Source organism: Erythrolamprus reginae, chromosome 2 (genome assembly GCF_031021105.1).
Source record: "Erythrolamprus reginae isolate rEryReg1 chromosome 2, rEryReg1.hap1, whole genome shotgun sequence".
Taxonomy (NCBI): Eukaryota; Metazoa; Chordata; class Lepidosauria; order Squamata; family Dipsadidae; genus Erythrolamprus; species Erythrolamprus reginae.
The window spans coordinates 211,199,910-211,226,022 of NC_091951.1; the positions used below are offsets into that span (position 1 = coordinate 211,199,910).

At 41.5% G+C, this 26,113-nt stretch overlaps 1 protein-coding gene and 1 non-coding gene across 24 annotated transcripts in view; one reads left to right on the forward strand and one right to left on the reverse strand.

Annotated features, from left to right (window-relative positions):
- Positions 1-308: 308 nt before the first annotated feature.
- Positions 309-26,113, reverse strand: part of PLPPR2 (phospholipid phosphatase related 2) — a 57,030-nt gene continuing 31,225 nt past the window's right edge. For 11 of the 23 annotated variants that reach the window (XM_070741694.1, XM_070741693.1, XM_070741707.1 and 8 more), the window contains 4 exons: positions 20,411-20,587; positions 13,856-13,993; positions 4,974-5,092; positions 309-2,553 (listed from right to left, as the gene is read on the reverse strand). In XM_070741694.1, coding sequence (XP_070597795.1) covers positions 2,448-2,553; positions 4,974-5,092; positions 13,856-13,993; positions 20,411-20,587 — 540 coding nt within the window. In that variant the 3' untranslated portion in view covers positions 309-2,447. Of the gene's footprint in view, positions 2,554-3,055; positions 3,144-4,336; positions 4,517-4,973; positions 5,093-13,855; positions 13,994-20,410; positions 20,588-26,113 lie in introns of all 23 variants that reach the window. The other 12 variants (XM_070741700.1, XM_070741704.1, XM_070741701.1 and 9 more) reach the window with 4 other exon arrangements.
- On the forward strand, positions 11,434-11,540 carry LOC139163317 (U6 spliceosomal RNA). The gene has a single exon (XR_011558468.1). It is a non-coding gene; the product is annotated as a U6 spliceosomal RNA (small nuclear RNA).

The following is a 26,113-nucleotide window of genomic DNA, read 5'->3' on the forward strand; positions in this document are numbered from 1 at the left end:
ACATTTTCTGTTGGCTTCTTTTCTCTTTACCATTATAAAACTGTGTTTGGATTCAACCAGTGTGTCTGGCTTATCTTTTTGGGTTGGTCATAGCTTCCGGAGTGACCCAGACAAAACAACTACTTTCATAGTTTTGTGTAAAAAAATAACATGCTTAGTAAATCTCATTTATTATACCACTTAGCCTGAAAATAAAATGGTCTCATTTGGGATTAGATGCTTTTATCTGATTTCACATTAACATTTCTTCTTAACATTAACATTTACTAGAATTCTTCCTCAAATGAAGGAGACTGCAAAGCAAGACAGATTGTTAAAACAGAACTTTATTAAAATAGATTTTGGAAAAATGTGGAAAATTCTTCACTGAGCACAGTGGGGGCAGTGCACTCTCTGCCAATTTTTCCAAGCAACTGCCCACCCATCCCTGTGCTACACCCAGAAGGTGCTATGCAGCTGACCAGCAACTGTGTAGCAGAGACAATAACAATTATCAGCACCAGGAAGAGTAGCAGGGAAAGTGAGAACAAGTCTTTCCTAATCTGGAACCCTTCAGATGTGTTGGACTACAGTTCCCATCTTTAAAATGGAAATAATGCTCAATAAAGTTGGATTTCACTGATGGAGTAATGGAAATATAAAGGATCTCTAGTTGTTCTTTGGATGACATTGGAGGTATTATCATCCCCTTGGGCAGAACAGTGTGGGATAATGATCATCTGCCAAGCAGCTGCAACAACTGTTATTGAGCATGGTGGGTGAGTCAAGAAAGTGAAGCTGCAATTGTGAGGAATCCACATTGTGAATTTAAACTAGAAGAAGTTTAGCAATAAGTTATGGCTTCCTATATGGGATTCTTTGGAAATGTACGGTGGTTTTGAAAATCTCTACTCATTGGAAGTAACTACAGTGGAATAAGATAGACATCTATTTCTCTTGCAATGAAAACATATCCCTAAGACAACAATGGAATAGGAACTCAGCTCTGTTGAAAGCTTCCCCACTCCCCCAGCATGCAAATGGCTCCAGATTCAACTAGAGTGTGAACAAATGATCAAGCCTCAGATTATGAAATTCTATGTTTAAAATGTTTTCACATTGAGCTCCAGAAATATTCTAGGACAGTGATGACGAACCTATGACACGGTTGCCATAGGTGACACGCGGAGCCATATCTGCTGGCACATGAGCTGTTATCATAGCTCAGCTCCAATGTGCATGTGCATGCTGGCCAGCTGATTTTTGGCTCACCCAGAGGCTCCGGGAGGGCATTTTTGGCTTCCAGAGAGTCTCTGGGGGGATGGGGGAGGGCAAAAAAATGAGCCTACTGGGCCCACCAGAGATTGGGAAATGGGCTGTTTCAGGCCTCCAGAGGGCCACCGGGGGGAGGCAGGAGGGGCTATTTTTGCTGTTCCCCAGGCACTGAATTATGAGCGTGGGCACTCGCACATGCATGAGAGCACACACATTTTTGGCACCTGAGGGAAAAAAGGGTTCACCATCACTGCTCTAGGATAACACCCTGGAAAGCAACAATAATTGACTCAAGGGAGAATCTATTTGATCTGGAGTGTTATTGCTTGTTTCTATTTACTAAGCTCAGAAGAAAGTGTGGTTTACTTTTCTTCAGTCACCTTTTGCTATGAAGTCATCATACAAAGCTGAGCATGGATCTGGACCATAATCTACTCTTTCTAATGACATGGATCTTCTCAAAGCCTTGGATCAAGATCCTTCCAATGTTAGCTGAAAGTTTTTCTTCATCAAAGGCCATATCTTGAGACCAGATTCTTATTTACTTGTATAACAAGGTTTATTGATTATAGCTCAATCAAGAAGGGGTCAAAACTACCTAAGATTTTGAGTAATGTTTTATTTGCTCGATTTGTGGCCTTCGAATATAGTATTAACTACCATAAAAATTAATTAATACTTTTTCTGACTATTCAAGTCCTCAATTTGCAAATTTAATTTTAAACCCCTCTTATTAAAATTCCGGCTACCAAAGCCACCTCTCTTGATCAAATGTGCCTTCTTCAGGCTTATTTCCTAAGATAGAGCTATCTTTTTGGAAATGGCACCTAACGTTTTTCTTAAAGAATCAGCAGTAAATGGAAGGTTCCAAAAATTCCAAATTCCCACAAGAACCTTGGCAAAGCAAGCTGTGATCAAAATCCCAAGAGCTCATTCTTAGAGAAGATGTTCCATTAGTAACAGAACTGGTGAATGGCATCAGACCAACTGAAAAAGTGATGTGGTTTTATTTTTATCCTTATTATCCCTTCCCAATCTATGCTGCACACTCACATCATAGAACCAGAACTATGTTATGACAACTAACAAACCTGATTCTGGGGAAAGTCCAAGAAATAGGTTGGGAAATGGAGAGTATGAGGTTAGAGGCCCACCCCCAAGATCTAGCTCCATATCAGGAATGCTTTCTTAGGTCAGACTTCGCTTGTGACTGACCGGGAGGGAATGAGGACATCTGGGGTAGAGGGGCAGAGACAAAGTTGAGAATCAGGTGGCCTCTGTGAACACAGCTCCGTGATTCTGGAATAGAGGAAGGGAGGGGAGAAGGGAGTGAGTAAGTCAGAATGGACTTAAAATACAGGAACAAACTCTGCAGATCAAAATTAAATTTGCAGAGTATCTGAACTCAAGCTTTAGAATTCTTCAGCAAAGCCTCCAGCTGAGTCCCAGCAAACAGAGGAAAGCCAACTGTCATCATTTTCTATCTTTAACTTCTTAGGCTAAATCAAATTTCAACCGACTTTAAAATATTCTCTTTTTATGTTTATAGTTCCATGTGTGTGTTTTAAAAGAGCAGAGTAGTCATGACTGTAAGCCAAGGTATTTAACTTTTCATTACACGGCCAAGGCTTTTTACTGATGATTTGAATTACGTGGTTCAAGAAAGGATTTCCTTGCCTCCTCTTATACCATTTAACCATATATCTCACATAAAAGAGACTTGAAGAATGGAAAAGTGTACTCTGGCGTAAACAAAACCAGTGAGCAGAACAGCACAGCAACACAGAAAGCAAAGACTTACATCGCAATCCTATGTGTGTTTATTCAGAAGCAAGTTCCATTTTGTTCAGTGGGACTTATGCCCCTGAAAATGTGCACAGGACTGCAACCTAAATGTGGAAATTAAGCTGTCAGTGCAAATTTTCCCAGCAGGCACAAGTCATTATCATCTCAGAATCTCCATACCTAGTAGCAATAGCTAGGATATTTTGCACAGAACTACTCACACAAATACATTGAAACCAGTGGATTCCTCTGAAAAGTGTGCCTGTTTAGAAAGGTCCAATCTGTCATTGGTGTGCCATAAAATGTTTCAGGTTGGTGGCTGAGTGGAGAGGGATCTTCTGATAGTGGAATGGATGGGCAGATGGGTGGGTCGAGAGGAAGGGATGTTGATCTCCCACCCTGCTTTTTCTTGTGTAGCTTTCCAGTGCTTAAACCAAATGCGGAAGAATGGCAGGCAGTCCTGCCTTATGGTGTCCCCTCTTGCCTTAAAGGGTTAAGGGGAAAGGATGGTGTGGCCAGAGCAAGAGGACATCTTTAATCTGGGGAATGAGAGGAAAGTGGTGCCAAGTAGACTGCACAGAATCACAGAATGTATGAAATGTTGCCAGAGTTCTTGCTATATGTAGTTCATCACACCCAGCGTTTTCTCAGGGAAGAGTGCCTTCTTCATCAACATTTTAACATTTTATTTATAGCTACAAACTTCATTTCTGTTCTGCACAATTGGCAAAGCTCTCTGACAGTTCATACCAGAGGAAAAACATTAAAACAAAATGATAAACTCTAAAATGAATTAAATAACCACAGAAGAAGATCAGAGGACAATACATTATTATTCAGACAAGCAAGTCTCTGATGGGCTGGCATTTCTGGAATTAATTCTCTTAATGCCATAATTAAATGAAATACTGTAGTAGTAGGCATAAACTGGAAACAATCTAAAAACTTTTGGGATATATTAAGTCAAAACTATGCACCTCAAAAAAAGGAAAGTACAGTGTATTTGCAACAAAATGATTAATGGTTCTGTAATCATGCCTCAATATCTTAGCAATTCCAAGAATGTTGTATCCCTCTGAAAGGGACTTTTCAGAGTCAGTGAAATCTTTTTTTTGTCCTTTTTTCCTGCCTAATAATTATGCCCACCTTGATATAGGCTGTTGATCTCCTTAGGCCACACCCTCACTCATTACACAAAAACACATAACCTGATATGTTTATATCTGATAAGCATTCAAGTTTATACCGTTTGGAGATGGAAATTGAACAAAAATTATGATATGATCAAAATACTCACCTGCCTAATAATTGTGTACACAGCATAGGCATGTCCCATCAGTAGCTCTCTGCTATTTCACTAAAAAGATTGTTTAGTCCTAAGTAGGACCTTCCATATCTAAAGCATACAGCCCTTCAAAGAATGTCCTCTTTTTCTCAAAAGGCTCGAGCAAACAGCAGTAGTAGTTACTCTAAATATCTGAAGGACACCAAAAATATATAACATCATCCAGTTGCACTGTGGTGAAAAAAATGTGTCAGAGCACACCAATACATTAATACTGGGTGATGGTATTTATCTGTAGTGCCACTAGTGTAAATTCAAAAAAGTCATGTTTTTTCCATGTGAGATATTTGTTTGACTTTGAATATTCCATTTCCCTTCCTATGTCTAAATGGGGTTGGTATCTGCAGCTGCCAAAGTTTCTGCTTATCCAGACATCAGGATATCTGATCCAATTCTTCCATACCATGACTTTTTGCCTGCTTCTGATGTCCAACCATATGCCAATCTGAAGTATCACTCTCCTCTCCTTTTTCTCCCCATGATAGTTATTGCTTGTGCCAACCCTCTGTGCCAACTTAGTCTCCCCTGAGAGTAACTGAGGATACCTTGCAAGGGGTCAAGATAGACAATTCTGGGAACAGGCACTTACTCATAGGGATGGGTCATTGCTGCACTGCCAGGTGCTGCCAAGTGTAGAGATCGTGCTAGCTGCCTTTCCAGACCTCTTGAGAGTAGTGTAGAAAACTCTTCCGGGGTGTCCCTCACCTGCTGCAGCCCCATTCCATCCAAGGGGGCAGCATCAGGGTGGGGCAGTGGAGGGGGAAGACATGGTTAAATGGGAGAGAATGAGACAGAAATTAACATAATTAAATATTTACTATTCACACCCAAGTAGAAAGGGGAAAAGAAATAAGTTGAGAATTTGTTTTCTTTAGGGAGAAATGTTAGAGCATTGGAATATTTGGAATTGGGGAGAACGATACTCTCAGAGATATAAGAGCAAGAACTTCTGCATTAAAAAGCTTCATAAGGCCTCCATGTATATCAGTTCATCATTAGAGAGAGAGGGTGGAGAGAGGGAGGGGGGAATGAATTCATTATAGGAACATCAGTCTACATTGAATCTAAAAGTTCTAGACGATTTTCATAAAGTTATGACTGATTGAACCTAAAAGTGCTAATGGAAATTTGCTGCCTGATCAGAGGCTTAAACGTCTGTGACGGGGAAAGCAACATGTAGAGGAAATGATTTTGGAGGTAATTAAAGAACAACCTAGTGTGAAGGGCTAGTCTGAGCATCACTCCACAGTATTTTGTGCTAATAAGATCTTGGTCATCCCGGCCTTCTCTTTCTCTTCCTTCTGTCAGAAATTGACTCTCCATGTTGTGGGAGAGACTCTTTTCATGTTCTTTCAGTCTGCTAACTGTTTTCAGCAGAATAGATGATACAAAATACCTGGGCCCAAAGGCTACTTTCTTCCTGCACTTATTCCCTTAATTGCCTGATAACAATTCCCTGTATGCATCAATTTCAGCCCTAACACCACAGTTTAAAAAGTTATGTTGCCTTGAGATTGGGAGGAGTATGATTACAAAGGTCTTCTAACCGAGGTCATGGTCAGAGATGTCCTATTGAATCATACACTGAGCAGAGTATTTCTAAAGCCTATTAGATCTATGATTTTATTATTTATACAACAAACTTTTAAAAAAATAGGCTAGAATGTTTTCAAAAGACAGAAGCAAGGGGACTTGCTAGTCATCAGTAGAAAGAAGAGACAGTCTGATGTAGTGGTTAAGGCATCAGGGTACAAACCAGGGAACTGAGAGTTCTAGTCCAACCTGAGGCAGAAAGCCAGCTGGGTGATCTTGGGCCAATGACTCTTTCTCAGTTCTAGAAAGGAGGCAATGGCAAACCACTTCTGAAAAACCTTGCCATGAAAATTGCAATTACTTGCCAAGGCAATTGTTAGGAATCAAAAGGCTGACTCCAAGGCGCACGCACGCACACACACAAAAAGGGTAGAACTTAGGAGCAGTTAAATGGAGAAAGAGCAAAAAGCCTAAGATGGCCCATAAGGGCAGATGATCAAAATTATAGCCTCGGTGGTGCAGTGGTTAGAGGGCAGTACTGCAAGCTACTTCTGCTGATCACTGGCTGCCAACAGTTTGGCTGATTGAATCTCAGTAGGCTCGAAGTTGACTCAGCCTTCCATCCTTCCAAGGTCGGTAAAATGAGGACCTAGATTGTTGGGGGCAATATGCCTAATCTCTAAAAACAGCTGAAAAGCACTATGAAGCGGTATATACCGGTAAGTCTAAATGCTAAAAGTCTAAATGTTAGAATTCTCTAGAGCACAGGGATTACTAGAGCTTTTCTGGATAGTATGGTAGAAATCCAAAGTTTCTCTGAAAGATTAAGTGGGAGCCTTGTACAAGAAAATACCAAAACATGTGCAATCATATTTTTCTTCATTTACAGAGCTGTTGTTTAAAAACGTACAATTCTTAAGGTGATTGTCCACTTTAAAGCTTAAAACACAGGACTAGCCTCCTCTGTGACTGTTGGCATTTATCTGTGAATTCAACAAATTTTAGATATGTCCCTGTGACAAAACAAGGGTCCCATTGCAGAGGAACCATCGCTGCTCAGTCTTTCCCCAGAGATCTGTACAGTGATGTGATAGCAGCACCTGGTTTTCATTATGAAGGGCATCCAAACATGAGCCACCTGACTTTATTTATTTATTTATTTTATTTATTAGATTTGTATGCCGCCTCTCTCCATAGACTCCGGGCGGCTCACAACAACAATAAGATAATATATAACAAATTTAATAATTAAAAAGTCACTAAAAGCCCCTTATTAAAAAGAAAACATACACACAAACATACCATGCATAAACTGTATAGGCCTGGGGGAGATGTCTAAGTTCCCCCATGCCTGGCGGCAGAGGTGGGTTTTAAGAGGTTTACGAAAGGCAAGGAGGATGAGGGCAATTCTAATCTCCGAGGGGAGCTGGTTCCAGAGGGTCGGGGCCACTACAGAGAAGGCTCTTCCCCTGGGTCCCGCCAGACAACATTGTTTAGTTGACGGGACCCGGAGAAGGCCGACTCTGTGGGACCTAACTAGTCGCTGGGATTTGTGCGGCAGAAGGCGGACTCGGAGATATTGTGGCCTGATGCCATGAAGAGTCATGGCCAACACTTTGAATTATGACCAGAAACTGATCGGCAACCAAAGCAGACTGCGGAGTGTTGGTGTGACACGGGCATACCTAGGGAAGCCCATGATTGCTCTCGCAGCTGCATTCTGCACGATCTGAAGTTTCTGAAAACTCTTCAAAGGTAGCCCTCTGTAGAGAACGTTACAGTAGTCGAACCTCGAGGTGATGAGGGCATGAGTGACTGTGAGCAGTGACTCTCGGTCCAAATAGGGCCGCAATTGGTGCATCAAGCAAACCTGGGCAAACGCCCCCCTCACCACAGCTGAAAGATGATTTTCTAATGTTAGCTGTGGATCGAGGAGGATGTCCAAGTTGCAAACCCTCTCTGAGGGGGTCAATAATTCACCCCCCAAGGTGATGGACGGACAGATGGAATTTTCCTTGGGAGGCAAAACCCACAGCCACTCCATCTTATCAGGGTTGAGTTTGAGTCTGTTGACACCCATCAAGACCCCAACAGCCTCCAGGCACATCACTTCCACTGCTTCGCTGACTGGACATGGGGTGGAGATGTACAGCTGGGTATCATCAGCGTACTGATGATACCTCACCCCATGCCCTTGGATGATCTCACCCAGCAGTTTCATGTAGATATTAAATAGCAGGGGGGAGAGAGGACCGACCCCTGAGGTACCCCACAAGGGAGCAACCTAGAAGTCGACCTCTTGTTGAACCATGGAGCTCTACGGGGTCTAGCGCCACAGAGAGGTCGCAACGGTGCAATCTGGTCAATAGCCTCCGCTGCAGCCTTGTTGCAGGCCTCAGCAAGAGACTGCCTGAGGACGAGTGCATTTGGAATAATCCCAAGCGCCCTCTGAAAGCCCTCTGGGTCCATCAGGCATCTGTGGCGGAACCACCTAGTCGGTTCCGCCTCCCTGCAGGGAAGGATTGGAGCCAGGAAATCAAGCCGCAATCTGACCATGACAAAGGCAACACTTTCTAGCTTTGCCCCCTTTGAGTTTCCCTAATACTCCCTCATTTTCCCTTCTGATGCCTAATCTGGAAGAGTTTACCTTTGTTTATTTAATTCAATTTGTATGGCCACTCAACTCAAACAAGTGGGCCTAGATGGCAATGCTCCCTTAAAACCTAGTGCTTACTAGCAACACTATCCTTGAGCAAGTTTTGCTTCATTGATTTCTTCTTACCTTTTTAAATAAAAGTTTCTTTTATTTACACAAACAAACATTAAGTGACCATCCTGTTTGGTCATTTCTTTGTATAAAATTTACAAAACAATATTACTAGATACACATTGCTTTTTTAATCTTACATATGTATCCCTCATCATTGTTTAATTCAAATCTTCTTGTAATTTCCTTTTTCCAATTCTTACACTCTACTTTTTAACCATATTTTTCTTTCTATCCACTGATAAAATTTATCCCATATTGCATAGTATTCCGTTTCTACCTTGTCCTCCAATTCCAATGATAGTCTACCCATTTCTGCACATGTCAATATTTTCTCTATTATTTCTTCTTCCGATGGAGCTTTCTCATTTTTACAAAATTGCTCATATATCAGTCTTGCTGCGGTTGTTATGCATAGAATTAAGCATATCTATCCTTTTCTATATTTTTCAAGAATAATTCCTAGTAGAAACAGTTCTGGTTTCATTTCTATGTCCTTACCTAACATCTCTTCTGCCCATATCTTAACCTGGTTCCAAAATTTCATTGCTTTATTACACAGCCACCTCATGTACATTTCCAACATTGTAATGAGAGTTTTTTATTCATTTTTGCTAGTTTTGTTGGTGGAATGTGCCACCCGTAGAACATTTTATATAGGTTTTCTTTATAGGCTGTAGCCAAAGTCAATTTTCTATTCCGATCCCATAATTCTTGCCATTTCTTCAAATTAATGTTATACCTGAAATTTTGCACCCAAATTACTATTGATCTTTTAAATTTGTTCTTCTACCATTTTGTATTCTAATAAATATTTATAAATTTTCTTTATCGTCTTAACCTTTGATCCTAACAAGATTTTATCTATTACCATTAGTTCTTTCTCGATGCCCTGTTTTTCTTATCTGGCTGACACCATCACGAAACTTCTACTCCTTAGCTACCAAAAATCCTGGTACACAGGAAAACTACCAGAAGATTGGAAATGAGCTGACGTAGCCCCCATCTATAAAAAAGGGAGGGGAAAAAACCAGACCCATGCAACTACAGACTAATCAGTCTGACTTTTATAACTGGGGGGGAAAAACAGATTTGCCAATACCTAGAAGCAAACAAGATAATAACTAACAGCCAACATGGGTTTGTCAGGAACAAATCATGGCAAAACAATCTCATATCATTTTTCAACACCGTAACCAAATCAGTAGGCCAATGTAACACAGTAAACCTAATATACCTGGAATTCAGTAAATCTTTTGATAAAGTAGATCACAATCTCCTACTCCACAAATTAGAAAAAATCCATCTAGATGGATTTGGCTAACCCAACAAGTTATCCCCAATGGCTCCAAGTCCACATGGGAAGAGGTAGGCGGTGGGGTACCACGGGATTCAGTCCTGGGCCTAGTGCTCTACAATGTTTTCATTAATGACCTAGATGAGGGAATAGAGAGGGAGCTAATCAAATTTGCAGATGGCACCAAGCTGGTGGAGGTAGCCAACACCCCAGAGAATAGGCTCAAAATACAGAATGATCTCGATAGACTAACACTGTGGGTCCTAACTAACAAAATGAAGTTCAACGTTGAGAAAAGCAAAGTCCTACACCTAGGCAAGAAAAACCCAAGACACACATTCAAAATGGGAGAAACCACACTTAGCAGTAGTGACTATGAAAGAGACCTTGGAGTCTTGGTGGATAACCAACTTAACATGAGCCAGCAATGTGCAGTGGTGGCTAAAAAAGCTAACACAATCTTAAGCTGCATCAACAGAGGGATACACTCCAAGACTGGAGAAGTACTAATACCACTATATAATGCCCTAGTCAGACCACAATTGGAGTACTGTATTCAATTCTGGCTACTTCACTACAAAAAGGACATAGAAACTCTGGAAAGGGTACAGAAGAGAGCAAACAAAATGATAAAGGGATTGGAAGCCAAGACATACAAAGAAAGGTTGCAGGAACTGGGCATCGATAGTTTAGTGAAAAGGAGGACCAGTGGGGACATGATAGCAGTATACAGGTACTTGAAGGGTTGCCACAGGAAGTCACATTGTTTTCCAGGGCACCAGTAGCCCAGACCAGGAGCAACGGACAAAAACTGACCAGGGAGAGATTCAACCTGGACATAAGGAAGAACTTTCTAGTGGTGAGGGCGATCAACCAATGGAATGGCCTGCCAGTGGAGGTTGTGAATGCCCCAAAACTTGACATATTCAAGAAGAGATTGGACATATTCAAAAAGAGATTGGACTGCCTGGGGTGGTGTAGGATTCCTGCTTGACAGGGGGTTGGCAGGGTTCTTGAACCAACAGTCTTCAAACTCTATATAAATGACCTTTGCCATCTCATTACAAGCAACTGCATTCTCTTTGCTGACAATGTAAAACTTTTCAACACCACCGATAACACAACTACTCTCCAAAAAGATCTTGACTCTAGTCAAACATCTGGCAACTCCAAATCTCAACCAAAAAAAGTTCTGTCCTACACATTGGCAAAAAGAAAGAATACCTAATACAAGCTGAAAAAACAAGATCTTACAGACAACCCTTACTCTGTAAAAGACCTTGGAATACTCATATCAAATGACCTAAGTGCCAAAGTCCACTGCAACAACATCGCCAAAAAGGCTTCAAGAGTTGTTAATCTAATGTTCAAATAGTCTTTTGATCAGTCCAAAAATTAATTATCACTATTGCATTTAGGCTTTGTAGACCAATGTCACTTTATGCAGCTGTCGTGCTCGCTTCGGCAGCACATATACTAAAATTGGAACGATACAGAGAAGATTAGCATGGCCCCTGCGCAAGGATGACACGCAAATTCGTGAAGCGTTCCATATTTTTTTATGCATATGCTCTGGGAGTGTACAGAAATTCAGAAATTTTGAAATGTAGTGCAGAATGAAATTAATAAAATGTTAAACATTAACTGGATAATTACAAAAGAAATAGCAATTTTAATTAAATATAGGGAATTAGGAGAATTCAAGGAAATTAAAGCTGCAGCATTGGAAAGTGCCCAAGCGGTGATGGTATTAGGTTGGAAAGACTCTACAAAATGGACATTACAAAATTGGTACTGGTACATGGTGGACCACATACATTTCGAAATCATGGAAATAAGATTAAACAATTTTGATGAGAACAAATTGGAGAAGCTGATGGTGCGATGGAATAAGGTAAAAGATTATATGTTGAGTAGAATCTGTGATGTAAATATGAAAAATAAACTGCAATCACTTTTAGTAACACTCGATGCAAGATAGAGCCAAGGAATAATAGATAAACAAATTAATTTTTTTTAAATCCTTTTGTATGGGTGGTGGGGGTGATGGGGGGGTGTTGCTGTTGTTAGGTGATGGGCACATGCACCGTGCACCGTTATATGTTTGTTTTATGTAACCATTTATAAAATCAATAAAAATTTTATTTAAAAAAAAAAAACTTTATGCAGCTGTCAATCTTCTTTTAACCAGTAGATGTATCTCTTGCCTCTTCTATTTCTTAGTAGAAATGGTATATCAATTCAAAATGTCATCTTCCATAATTAGTCAGCTCTTTTTAATTAATTTTTGGATTGTTTAGTTGTCAAAAATATTATAACAGGCTACTTTTTAATGTTTTTGTCTGGAGTTTAACCCCAATGTCACGTTTATTGCTAAAGATAGTCATGCTTTCTGTTGTTTAATCTCCTCTGTTTCGCCTTCACTTTCACTCACCACTTCGAATGCAAAGAGGGGGGAAATGTTCCTCCCTCCTTTTCTCGATGGCCCCTTCTTTTTTTCTAATCCCCCACCTGGTCCAAGACATTGATCTTGCAAAACAAGACTCACTCTGTTTTTGTTGCAGTCCAATTTCTCTGGGACTAGTCACTCCGTTGCCCTGCTAGATTAATGCCACTCTCATCCAGCTGTCAGCTCTATGCAACTGTCATTACTGGCTGTCTTCTTTCCCATCCAATCTCACTGGGATTTTCCCTTTCTCACCAATCTGAACTGCTGTCCAAAAATTGTTTTCCAGAATGCCCCTTTCTTCCGATTTCCCTCCAAGGGATCTACAACTCTAATGGAGCTTATCGAACAGCTAAAAGCAGTTATGTTATATGGAGTGCTGCTTCATACAGTTCAGCTCAGCAGCTGGCTCCACCCCACAATTGATTTCTTCGTACTATTGTATCTTCACTTAAGCTTAAGTTCTCTATGAAAGATGGCAGAAGCTACTAAAATTCCTCTTCATTCTGATTCCCCATTTAATTACTTAGTATAACAATACTATGGTACTAAATACTACTTGAGCCGCAGTATGTGTGGGATTTACTAGAAATCTGTTACCTAGGGATGGAGAAGCTCCCAAAGAGCTGGGTTTTAAATAATCCTCTCCCTGGTGGCTGGACGAATAGCATTAAGCAGCTCTGTCCTTCATCCCATACAATGGGTGATAATTTAGTGTGTCTTAGTCATTCTTCTAGTCACATATGAGCATTAACCAGTATCTCCCTATTTGCTCTTCAGATCTTATTTTGCTTTGCACACCCGTTCAAATTGACACCTTTACTTTGTTACCCAGCACAGCTTGTGAGTGACGCTCAGGATTTAGAAATATTCCTCACTTATATTAAAATGAGTCTTTTCAAACTGATAATCTATCTCTGTTCAGCCTCATCCCCACTGTTCTGTAAAATTATCAAATTCAGCCCTGACCCAGAGAGAACGAAAATCCATTGATGCTAATGCTTTGCATGTTATATCTTTGTAAAGGAGGAAACAAGATTCTGATGTCTGAAGAGAAGAAGGTGGGTTGAGAGAGGATTAGCCCCAACTTCAGATGCTGGCATCTTAGTTAAGCCTCCTGTTCATGACTGCCCTAATAGCTAGATTAAATCTGCACTTTAAATTCCCCATGTGTTTGAAAATAGGATTTTGAGGAGAACAGCAGGAAATTTAAATGGCAGCTAGAGCAGCGTGCCCTCTTTTTGTCCCATAAATTGCCATGTAAATGCACTGAAGAGGTAGAAGAAGCCCACTAAAAGGTATTTTGCTTATTTCACTCTCAACTAGGTGGAAGCTGTGCATGTGTATGGGTGGGTAGGTGTTTTAGATTAAAGAGGAAACTGATGAAGAGGAGGAAATATGCAGGGGTGCATCAGGAATATCTCTTACCTGAGCCACACTTAATTTGTTAAGAGAACTGTCAACACAGGGCAATCCCAAGACTGGAACACTGGGTAGATTTTCAGGTGGAGAAACTTTCTTGGCTGAGGATATTGGGCTTTGGAAATTATTGACCACACATGTCACCTATCCAACAAAGAGAAGAAGAGCAACATTAAAGGACTCTTTTCCTGATTTCTGCCAACATAGTACTCCGCATCAGAAGGAACATTCAACAGAGCTTTGCAATTGATTCTCTTATTTGGCCTTTCCCATTCCTTTTGTCAACTGCTTGGCAAAAGTAGAGCTTTTACCTGCAAAACCTGGTAAAAAAGTTGCAACACCAGCATTGCAACTATATAAAAGTTAAAATAAGCAACAACAACACAAAGTAAGCAAACACCTGTCTGGTTTTTATACATACAAATGATCAGGACCTGACAGACTACATCTCACAGTTCTAAAGGAACTGGCAGATATCATCTCAGAACCCATGTACCACATCTTTCAAAATCCCTAGAGCACCGGGGAATTACCACAGGACTGGAAAAGAACTGATGTGATTCCCATCATCATATAGGGAAGTGAACACAAGAACAAGGGGACACAATCTGAAGTTAATTGGGGGAAAGATCAAAAGCAACATGAGAAAATATTATTTTACTGAAAGAGTAGTAGATCCTTGGAACAAACCTCCAGCAGACATGGTTGGCAAATCCACAGTAACTGAATTTAAACATGCCTGGGATAAACATATATCCATCCTAAGATAAAATACAAAAAGTAGTATAAGGGCAGACTAGATGGATCATGAGGTCTTTTTCTGCGGTCAGTTTTCTATGTTTCTATCAAAAAAAGGGGGAAAACAGAACCAGGAGGAAACTACAGACCAGTCAGTCTAACATCAATACCTGGGAAGATACTGGAAAAGTTAATTAAAAAAACAAATCTGCCAAAATTTAGAAATGAGTAAAGTAGTAACTAGCAGTCAGCATGGGTTTGTTAAAAACAGATCATGCCAAGCTAATCTTATTTTATTCTTCAACATAGTGACGACATTAGACAACCAGTAAAATACTGTAGATATAATATACTTAGACTTCAGCAAGGCATTCAACAAAGTAGACCACAACCTACCTCTTGGTAAGCTAGGGAAAAAGTGGGATAGCAAGCATCATCACAAAATGGATTTGTAACTGGCTGACAAACCCTACCCAACAAGTAGTCTTTAATGGGTTTATGTCTTCATGGAAGGAAGTAAGCAAGAGTCCGCCCAGTACTCTTGAATATCTTCACAAACAACTTATATGAGGGAATAGAAGGGGAACCAAATCATTTGCAAATTACAAAATTTGCAAATGATACTAAGCTGGCAAGAATAGCTAACCCCCTAGAAGATAGGCTCAAATTCAGATGGATCTTGACAGACATCAAACATTGGGCCCTATCTAAAAAAATGAAACTCGATGTAGAGAAAAGTAAAGCCCTACGCTTAGGCAAGAAAAACCAAAAGTACACATACAGACTGGCTGAAACCAGGTTTAATATCAGTAACTGTGAGAGGGATCTTGGAGTCTTAGCGAACAATCAGCTAAATATGAGCCAGCAATGTACAGCAGCAGCTAAAAAAGCCAAACCAAGTTGCATTGTTGCATTAACGAAGAGATTCAATAAAGATCATGTGAGGTACTAATACCAGAGTGCTCCCAGTTCAGACTGGTTAGGGCGTATCAGTAGGGGCTGGTGCCAGTGGTTCGCCAAACCATTAGTGATGGCTGGTTGGCCACGCCTCCGAACCCATCCTGTCCTGATGCCCCTGACACCCATGTCCACCCAATCACCTGCTCGCCCACTTGACACTTTTCCTGGTCACTGCTCAACTGCTTTTCCTTTTTTTTTTTGGAATGGCTGCTTTTCCTGCCATACTTTCTCCATCACTCAGCTCGGTGCTTCCTTCCTCCTCACTCTCTTTTCCTAACACTTGGCTCAGCACTTTTGGAGCATCTACCCCAGCGTTTCCCAACCGGTGTGCCGCGGCACACTAGTGTGCTGCGAGACACGGCCAGGTGTGCCGCGAAGCTCCTAGGGAAGCTCCAGCTGGGCGAGGCACTGCCGGTGCCGACCTGGAGCTCCCGCTCGCAGCTGTCCCCCGGCTCCTGCTCGATGCCGCGGTTTTCGGCGCTCTCCTGCTGGGCCCCAAAGAAGGAAGGCAGGAAGAAGGAGAGCTTCATTCTTCGCGCCTTTTTCTCGCCTTCCTTCTATGGGGCCCAGCAGGAGAGCGCCAGAAACTGCGGCATCAGGCAGGAGCCGAGGGACAGCTGCGAGTGGGAGCCCCAGGGCGGAGGCACCGGCAGCGCCTCGCCCAGCTGGAGCTTCTCTGGCATCGGAGGCAAGTGTCCTTTGGGGCCCGGCGGGAGGGCACTGGCGGTGGGAGTGGGGGGGGTGGCGGCTGCAGCGGCCACAGGCAGTCGCGGGGAGATGGCGGCGGCGAGAGGGAGCTCCAGGCGGCGGCGAGAGGGAGCTCCAGGCGGCGGCGAGAGGGAGCTCTCTCTCTCTCTCTCTCTCAGCTGACTGCAAGCGGGAGCCCTGACGGTGGCGGTTGGACGTGCTGCTGGACGCCGTACATGCTGGCGCTGCGGGCCTGGCGTCCAGCAGCACGCCCAGCTGCCGCCGTCAGGGCTCCCGTTTGCAGTCAGCTGAGAGAGAGAGAGAGAGAGAGAGAAAGAAAGAGAGACATATAAGAGAGGCAGAGAGAGAAAAAGAGACATAGCAAGAGAGGCAGAGAAAGAGAGACAGAGCGAGAAAGAGAGACAGCAAGAGAGGCAGAGAAAGAGAGACAGAGCGAGAAAGAGAGACAGCAAGAGAGGCAGAGAAAGAGAGATAGAGAAAGAGAGAGAGAAAGAGAGACATAGCAAGAGAGGCAGAGACAGAGAAAAAGAAAGAGAGACATAGCAAGAGAAAAAGAGAGACTTAGCAAGAGAGGCAGAGAGAGAGAAAGAGAAAGAGAAAGAAAGAGAGACATAGCAAGAGAGACAGAGAGAGAGAAAGAGAGAGGAAGAAAGAGAGATAGCAAGAGAGGCAAAGAGAAAGAGACATATAGCAAGAGACAGTGAAAGAGAGAGAGAGAGCAAGAAAGAGAGAAAAAAGCAAGAAAGAGATAGCAAGAGAGACACAGAGAGAGAGAGAGAGAGAGAGCAAGGGAGAGAAAAAGACATAGAGGAAGGGAAGGAGGGAGAGAGAAAGAGAGCAAAAAAGAGGAAGAAAGAAAGAGGGATAGAGAGAGAAAGAAGGGAAAGAAGGAAAAGAGAGAAAGAGTGAGAAATAGAGCGAAAGGGAGGAAGAGAGAGGTTTTTTTGTCCAAACATTTCTTTAGCCCGCCCCCCCGCTCCCCCCCTTTCAATGTTCCCCAGGATTTTGAAAATATGAATAATGTGTCGCGGCTCAAAAAAGGTTGGGAAACACTGATCTACCCCACCTCTGGCCTATATAAGTTGTTCCCCTTTGTCACATGGGCACAGGTACTCACTTCACTGATACCTTGCCAGGATGCCTCATCAACGGCTGCTCACTCAAAAGGGTAAGCATTGCCAGTTGCAGCCTAGTGTGGCCACACCACCCATAGTTTGCAGGCCTCGTGTCACCACCCTGGATTCCCCAGTTGCTGGTCACTCCCCTCCCTCATCGAGTCTCTGCTCTGCAGCCTGCCTGCCTATGTATGTGTGTGTGTGTGTGTCTGTCTATCTGTCTGTCTGTCTGTCTGTCTGTCTGTCTGTCTGTCTGTCTGTCTGTCTGTCTGTCTATCTATCTATCTATCTATCTATCTATCTATCTATCTATCTTCTATTGTTTTTGTTGGAAAGGACCCCTTGGGTCTTTTAGTCCAACCTCCTGCTGGTGCAGGAGACCCTATACCATCTCAGACATATGACAGTCCAGTCTCCTCTTGAGGTCTGACAAGGGCATTGTAAAGTGGTATTAGTACCTCTTCAGTCTTAGATTATATCCCTCTGTTGATGTAGACCAAAATTGTGTTGGCTTTTTTAGCCACCGCTGCACATTGCTGGCTCATACTTAGTTAGCTGTCCACCAAGACTCCCAGATCTCTCTCAGTCACTTGTGGTGAGTGTGGTTTCACCCAGTTTGTATGTATGTTTGAGGTTTTTTTAACCTAGGTAGATTGAATTTCATTTTGTTTGTTTGGGCCCACTGCACAAGTCTGTCTAGATCTTTCAGTATTCTGAGCCTATCCTCTGGGGTATTGGCCACTTCTGCCAGCTTGGTGTCATCTGTGAATTTTATTAATTCCCCCTTTATTCCCACATCTAGGTCATTGATAAATATGTTAAAGAGTACTGGACCTAGGACTGATCCCTTTGGTACCCCACTGCCTACCTCTCCATGTGGACATAGACCCATTGAGGACTACTCGTTGGGTGCGGTTGGTCAGCCAGTTTTCAATCCATCTTGTTGTGTTACTGTCAATTCCACTTTTCTTTACTTTGCAGAGTAGTAGATTGTGATCCACCTTGTCAAATGCTTTGCTAAGGTCTAGGTATATTAAGTCCATTGCATTTCTCTGATCAATTGATTTGGTCATGGTGTTGAAAAATGAGATAAGGTTGGTTTGGCATGATTTGTTCCTGACAAATCTGTGTTGGCTAGTGGTTATTACGTTGTTCATCTCAAGGTAGTGTCAGATCTGTTTCTTGATTATTTTTTCTAATATTTTCCCAGGAATAGACTGATCGGTCTCTACTGGATCTGTTTTTTTGCTTTTTGTAAATGGGGACCACATCAGCTTGTTTCCAATCATCTAGTAGTTCTGTGAGCCAGAATTTTTGAAAGATGTGGTAGAGGTTCAGCAATGACATCTGCTAGTTCCTTTAGGACTCTGGGAGGTAGTCCATCTAGTCCTGGTGATTTGTACTCATTGAGTTCCAATAGGTGATCTCTTACTGTATTTTTATTAGAGTTTTGTTCCAGCTTTGATTTCTGCAGATGTGATACAAGTTTGTTGTTTTGTAGTTTCTTTGTGAGTGAAGACAGACGCAAATAATGTGTTGAGTAGTTCTGCTTTCTCTCTGTTGTCAGTTACTTCTTTGCCATCTTCTCTTTTTAGTGGACTGACGGTTTCCTTGGTTTTTCTTTTCTTTTTGTTAATGTGTTGGAAAAGCTTATTAAATTGTCTTTGACTTTTGTCGCTAGGCTTAGTTCATACTGAGTCTTTGCTGTCCTGATTTTTTCTTTGCAGATTCTGGCTGTCTGTTGGTACTCTGCCTTGGTTATATGTCCTTTCCATTTTTGTATTTGTCTTTTTTTCATTCAGTTTGTTTGTTAGGTCTTTGTGCAGCCAAGCTGGTTTCTTTTTGGATTTTATGTGTTCCTTTTCATTGGGATAGCATTGTTTTGGACTTTTATGATTGTGGTTTTTAAAGTCTCCCAAGTTTCTTGCGTGGTTTTGCCCTTTAGGGCTTTTGTCCAAGGGACCTCTCTCAGGTTTTCTCAGAGTTTATTGAAGTTCGCTTTTCTAAAATCTGGGACTTTGGTGTTGTTGGGTCCAATTGTTTGTGTTAGTATTATATTGAACTTGAGAATGTTGTGATCACTCTCACCCAGCACTCCATCTGTTTCAACCCCTACTATCACTTCTCTGTCCAGTGTGGCTGCCCCTCTAGTTCCCTCCTCCACTTTTTGGGCTATGAAGTTGTCTGTAAGGCATGTTAGAAATTTGTTTGATTTTTCCCTTGGTGCAGAATTGCTTTACAAGTTAATATCTGAGTAATTAAAGTCTCCCATTATTACTGTGGTTTTTCTTGCATGTGTGTGTTAGCTGGTTGTTGAAAAGGCTGTCCATTGTTTCTGTTTGGTTTGGTGGTCTGTAGTACAGTAGTCCCTCGCTATATCGCGCTTCACCTACTGCGGCTTCACTTCATCGCGGGTTTTCAAGAAATATTAATGTGAAAAATCATTCGCGGATCTTCACTGGTTCGTGGATTTCTGAGGAAGTCGATTGGCAGATTTAAACAGCCCGTGGAACTCAATCGGCAGGTTTTTAAAAAAAAAATAGATCTAAAATTGTAAATACTGTATTAAATACTGTATCTAAAATAAATACTGTGTGGGAAGGGTTTATAAACACTTAAAGCAATGAAAACTTACCAAACAATTACAATATAAATACTTAAATAAGTACTATCAGTCGATAAATTCCCCATCGTGGATTTCACCTATCGCGGCCGGGTCTGGAACGTAACACCAGCGATAGGTGAGGTCTTACTGTACACACCAATGATTGTATTGCACTTTTTTTCTTTAATGTTGACCCATAGGTTTTCTAGAGGGTTCCTACATGAAATACTAATATGGGCAGTAATCGGTGGTTTTATATATCATTGCACATATATCATTGCACATATACCTAGCTGTATATGTGCAATGATCTGGAACAGCTTCTTCTTCCCAGAATAGTCCTGATGGTGGCTAAATGCTGAAAAGGAAGCCCCACCCTTTCCTTCCCTTGAAGAGGCTGAGTAGTCAAGTAGCCCCCAAATACAGAACACTTACCAGAAAGATGGCAATGGCCCCACCAGTGAGGAACCCAGCCAGCACATCAGACCAATGGTTCCGGTACTCGGCCACACGCACCACACCCACTAAGAATGCTGGGCCAAGGAGCACCAGGCACAGCGATGGCTTGGCCAAGCGGGAGCCCTTCAGATGAAAAACCAGTGTGACATACATCTGTGCAAAGGGAAGGAGAATTAGCTGAAATACCCTTCATTTTCCTTGAACAGTGCTCAAGATATTGCACAGCATAACCATGCATATATAACCAATTTAAAATAAGGAAAAAAGGCAGGCAGAAAACCATCCACTCTGATATGGTGGGAGACTGTGAGTTCTATTCCTGCCTGAGGCATGATGCCAGCTGGGTAAGCTTGGGTCAATCCCTCTTTCTCAGCCCTAGAAAGGAGGCAAAGGGAAACTACTTTTGAAAACCCAGCTTGAGGTGGCCCAACTGAGCAGTGACCCAGCTGTGAGGTGGCTGTGAGATGGCCCAGTCTCTTAGCAGAGAGGCAACTCAGTGGTCCATCTGAGAGATGAAAAGACAGCCTGACAGCCCAGCTGAGAGATGGAGAGGCAGCCCAGCTACCCAACCTGGCAGCTGAGCGGGGGTGATGAGTTGCAAATGGAGGCCAATGAGCAGTGGTGAAATGGAACTAGGAGGTAGCAGACCAGTGGCTGAGAGCAGAATGCTGGACCCTGAGAAGCAGCTATGCAGAACTAAGTAGCAAAGGAGTAATGTGCCCTGAGCAACAACTGAGGGCAGTGGCAGAGCAGCAGCGGCTGGGAACAGTGCAGCAGATCAGCTGAGCAGTAACGGTGCAGAGCTAACCATGACAGCAAGTTGCCCACAATAGTAGCTAAAAACAGCACAACTGAGTTACTGAGCAGTAGTTAAGCAGACTGGAACACCCAAATCAGGACATCATCATACCTGAAAACCCCAGTAGTAGCCACACAACCAAAGGGCAAGAAAGTAGGGAGGAAAAGAATAAATACATAACACTATCGGACAGGGAAGAAAGAGATAAACGTTCAAGTAGAGGGTTAAGAGCTAAGCATCTCCTAGAAAAAAGCCTGACATTTCAAATAACAAAAATAAAAAATGTGTAACACTTCAAAAAGGGCCAAGAAATTTTGTAAATCATTAAATTTTTAAAATTACTGATTAAAAAAAAATATTGTCAATTTCTCTTTTAAATTTTTAACCCTTCTTTAACCTTTAAATTTCTTTTTAATTTAATTTTAAATTCAATTTTCAATTTAAAAATCTCAATTTTCAATTTATGTTTTCATTTTTAATAAAAATTTTCAACTTTTAATTTTTTCAATTTTTTCAATTTTTTTCAACTAAAAATTAAAAAGTTTATTTGTTTCAATTCTTTAGACATTTTTAAATTTTTAACAATTGAAGGGAAAAAAGCACTGAAAAAGTGACATTTAAAACAGGCAAGATAAGATGATTTTTTTTCAACAAAGGGTCAAGAATTTTTGTAAACTATTGCAAATTGACACTTCACAACAGGGAAATATTAATTTTAGATTTTTTAATTTTTTAAAAACAAAAATCATGGAAATAAGGACTGCCATTATAATGACTTGCAAAATATGTCATATATTTTAACGTATGCCCATAGAAGACCCAAACTATACATGTATGAAATGTAAATTATATTAATTATTAGAACAGAACAAAATAGAATACAATAGAATCTGGAAGGGACCTTGGAGGTCTTCTTGTCCAGCCAGCCCCTTGCTCAAGCAGGATAAGTGGCTGTGTAGTCTCTTCTAGTAAAGAGTTTAGAAACAACTCTAGCCACTCTGAAACTCAATGAACTAAGAAAAGAATCCCAAGCTAAACAAAAAGACTATACTCAAACACAACAGGGAGGAAATAGCTTCTTAAAAAATGATCTTATATAATAAACAAAAAGAAGAAAACCAATACACCCAAATTAAACACAATAGGAAACAAACAGCTTTTGTAAAAAATGACGTTGATATGAATCTAAAAGGCTGATGGAAACAGGTCATTCTTAAAAGACAATAACAACCAGAGCAAAGCTCCTACTATCTACCCTAGCCCACTCCAGTGAAGACCCTCTGGAACTGAATAATTGCTTTCACAGCTTCCCCCAGAAGAAAATACCCAGGCCCCACAAAAGTGCACTTATCAATAGTTTTTTTAAAAAGAGACACAACTGGCCATTTCTGTGGCAGGAAGAATAGTATCCTACACTTCCCTAAGAGAAAAAAAGGTGAATACTGGTGATAGGAGAATCAATTCTTTGGGAACAGAAACTATAGCCTTCAGACCGAAAAGGGAGCAAAAAATCAAAGATATAACTGAGCACCTTACTAAAATAATCAATCCCACAAATTACTACCTCTTCTGCCTGGGAGGACTAATGATACAACAATGAATATAGAAACAATAACAGACAACTATGGAAGAAAGTTAAAGAATTAGGAGCTCAAGTGGTGTTTTCATCTATACTTCCAATAAAAGGCCAACATTCAATGAGAGAGCAAAGGATTTTAGAAGCAAACCACTGGCTTAAAGCTGGTGTCATCAACAAAACCTCAACATTCTACACCATGGTATGCATTACCTACATGAAGGGCTGCTAGCAAAGGATGGACTGCACCTCATGAAAACTGAAAAGAATATATTCAGAAAATGCTGGCTCATCTTATCAGAAGAGCTTTAAACTAAAATTGATGGGGGAGGGGGACAATCTTTACAACCTTTAGAACCTAAATTGAAGCAAAAACCATTACATAGCCAATCATACAAGGAGGTGAGGATTAAAGAGAACAGTTCCTTTGCTTGGCGGATGTGGATGGAGGAAGGCCCCACTGCTCTCCTCCAGCCCTGGTAGCACACACACACCAAGCTTGGAGATTTTTATCTACATCTGAGCTTGCAAACTGCCAATCATGCCTGGGCTTGTGGCAAAGACCTTCTCCTTCCTGTGTGGATAAAAGTTGCCAAACTTGGGATGCCATGTGTGTGTGTTAGTGTGTGTGTGCATGAGTGCATGTGTGCTACCAACAGTTTGGGGAGGTGAGGAGCTTGTGGCATATAGCTGTACTGTAGTACCATTAAGGACTACTCACTGAGTATGGTTTGTCAACCAGTTACAAATCCATCTGATGGTGATGCTATCTATCCCACTTTTTTCTTGCTTACCAAGAAGTACATTGTGGTCTACTTTATCAAATGCCTTCCTGAAGTCTAAATATATTATGTCCATAGTATTTTGCTGGTCTACTAATTTAGTTGCTATGTTGAAGAATGAAATAAAATTGGTTTGGCATGATCTGTTTTTAGCAAACCCTTGCTGACTTCTAGTTGTTACTTTACTCATTTGTATGTTGGCAGATCTGGGTTTTTTTATTATTATCTTTCTCAGTATCTTCCCAAATACTGATGTTAGGCTGATTGGTCTATATTTTCCTGGCTCTTTCCCCAACCCTTTTGAAGATGGAAACCACACCAGTTCTTTCCCAGTCCTCTGGTATTTTCCTGATGGTTTTGTAACTGGCTGCTGAACTCAACTCAACGATGTAGTCCTTAATGGCACTACATCTACATGGAGGGAAGTACCATAAGTAATGAGGTACCACAAGACCCAGTACTCTTCATAAATAACATAGATGAGGGAATAGAAGGGGAACTCATCAACTTCCAGATGACACTAAACTGGCAAGAATAGCCAACATCCTAGAAGATAAGCTCAGGATTCCAAAAGATCTTGACAGACTTGAACAATGGGTCGTATCTAGCAACATGAAATTTAATATGGAGAAAAGCAAGTAAGGATTGAGGAGAGTGGCGGACATGATAGCAGTATTCCAGTATTTGAGAGGATGTCACAAAGAGGAGGGGGTCAACATATTTTTCAAAGCACCAGAGAGCAGGACAAGAAACAATGGATGGAAACTAATTAAGGAGAGAAGCAACCTGGAATTAAGGAGAAACTTCATAACAGTGAGGACAACTAACCAATGGAACAGCTTGCCTTGAGAAGTTGTCAGTGCTTCATCACTGGACAGCCACTTGTCTGAAATGGTACAGGATCTTCTGCTTTAGTAGGGGGTTGGACTAGAAGACCCCCAAGATCCTTTCCAGTTCTATTCTATTCAGTTCAGTCTTGTCAAGAAAACCGCAATAACTTCTGCAGGCAGTCAACAGATTTATATAGTCTCTCATAGATTACTAAAAGAGGATACCTCCTTCTCCTCCTTGTTTCCCAACAATTCTCCACTTTCTCCAGAGGAATCCTTATCAAAACCTTCTACTTTGAACCTCTATTCCCTGCTGACACTAAGTTCAAATTCAGGGATCATCTTTCCCTCCATCCCACCTTTCAGCTGTGGTAATTAAGAATTTCAACCAAGATGAATAACTATTCCACGAAACTGGGGGCGTGGTGGGGGGAGAAGAATTTAATGCCAGTTCCACCACGTGCATCAGATGCTTAAAATAGACTTGCAGATGCTGTACTCATTTTCAGCTGTAGATACTGATGTACTATGGTATCTAAACACTGCATCTAAACAAGCAGTGTATCTAGCTTTCTAGAACTATTGCATTGTATAGTATAAAATGATTATCTAATTAGAATGTTTATTTTTTCAAATAACCTTCAGTGGCATACACCAAGCATTCTCTGTTGTTGTAGACCAGTGATGGTGAACCTATGGTATGCGTGCCACAAGTGGCACATGGAGCCATACTGGAGGGCATGCGAGGCATTACTCTAGGTCAGCTCCAGTGCGCCAGCTGATTTTCAACCTTGGGGAAGGCTGTTTTGCCCTTCAGAGGCTTCAGGAAAGCTTCCCAGAGTGTGAAAAATGGCCCAACAGGCAAATCGGAGGTTTGGAAAAATGGACTTCCGGTTTTCCCATTGTGCTGTTTTTTGCACTCTGGGGCTTCAGGAAGCTTCCATGAAGCCTCCGGAGTGCGAAAAACAACACAATGGGCAAACTGGAAACTGTTTTTCCAATTTCCATTGGGCTGATTTTTCACCATCCCAGGCTTCAGTGAGGATCGTGCACATGCACGGGGGGAGGTTGAAGATTGTGCACATGCACAGGGGGCAGCATGGGGTGGTACGCAAATGGGTGTGGACATGTGCACGCATGCTAGCATGTACATGCATTCCCTTTTGGCATGCGAACAAAAAAAGGTTCGCCATCACTGTTGTAGACTATGCGTTTATTAGTCCAGTGTTTCAGATTCTAAAAATTCTTGTTCTGTCAATGGCATCTGACACTTATAGTACCGAGACTGTGTCAGAGAAGCAAAGACAAGAACTCAGCAGGTTGAGAGAGGAGAGACTAGGTTTTCCCCAGTATAACATGATTTTATTGCCTTCTAATGAGAAATGGACACAGTGAAATCAAAGCTGATTCTTTTTCTTGAAGTGCCTTTGCCATGGATAATTTTTGCTCATAGCAGGCAGCGCTTTGTCACAAAATATAGTTCTTTTTTTTTCAAAATTGGCTTGAGCAGCAAACACCCCAGAGGACAGACTCAGAAGGCCGAGGGACCTTGACAGACTCAAACACTGGGTCCAAACCAATAAAATGAAATTCAACACAGAGAAAAGTAAAATCCTACACCTAGATAAGAAGAATCAAAAATACACATACAAACTAGGCGAAACCACACTCAAAAGCAGCGACTGAGAGGGA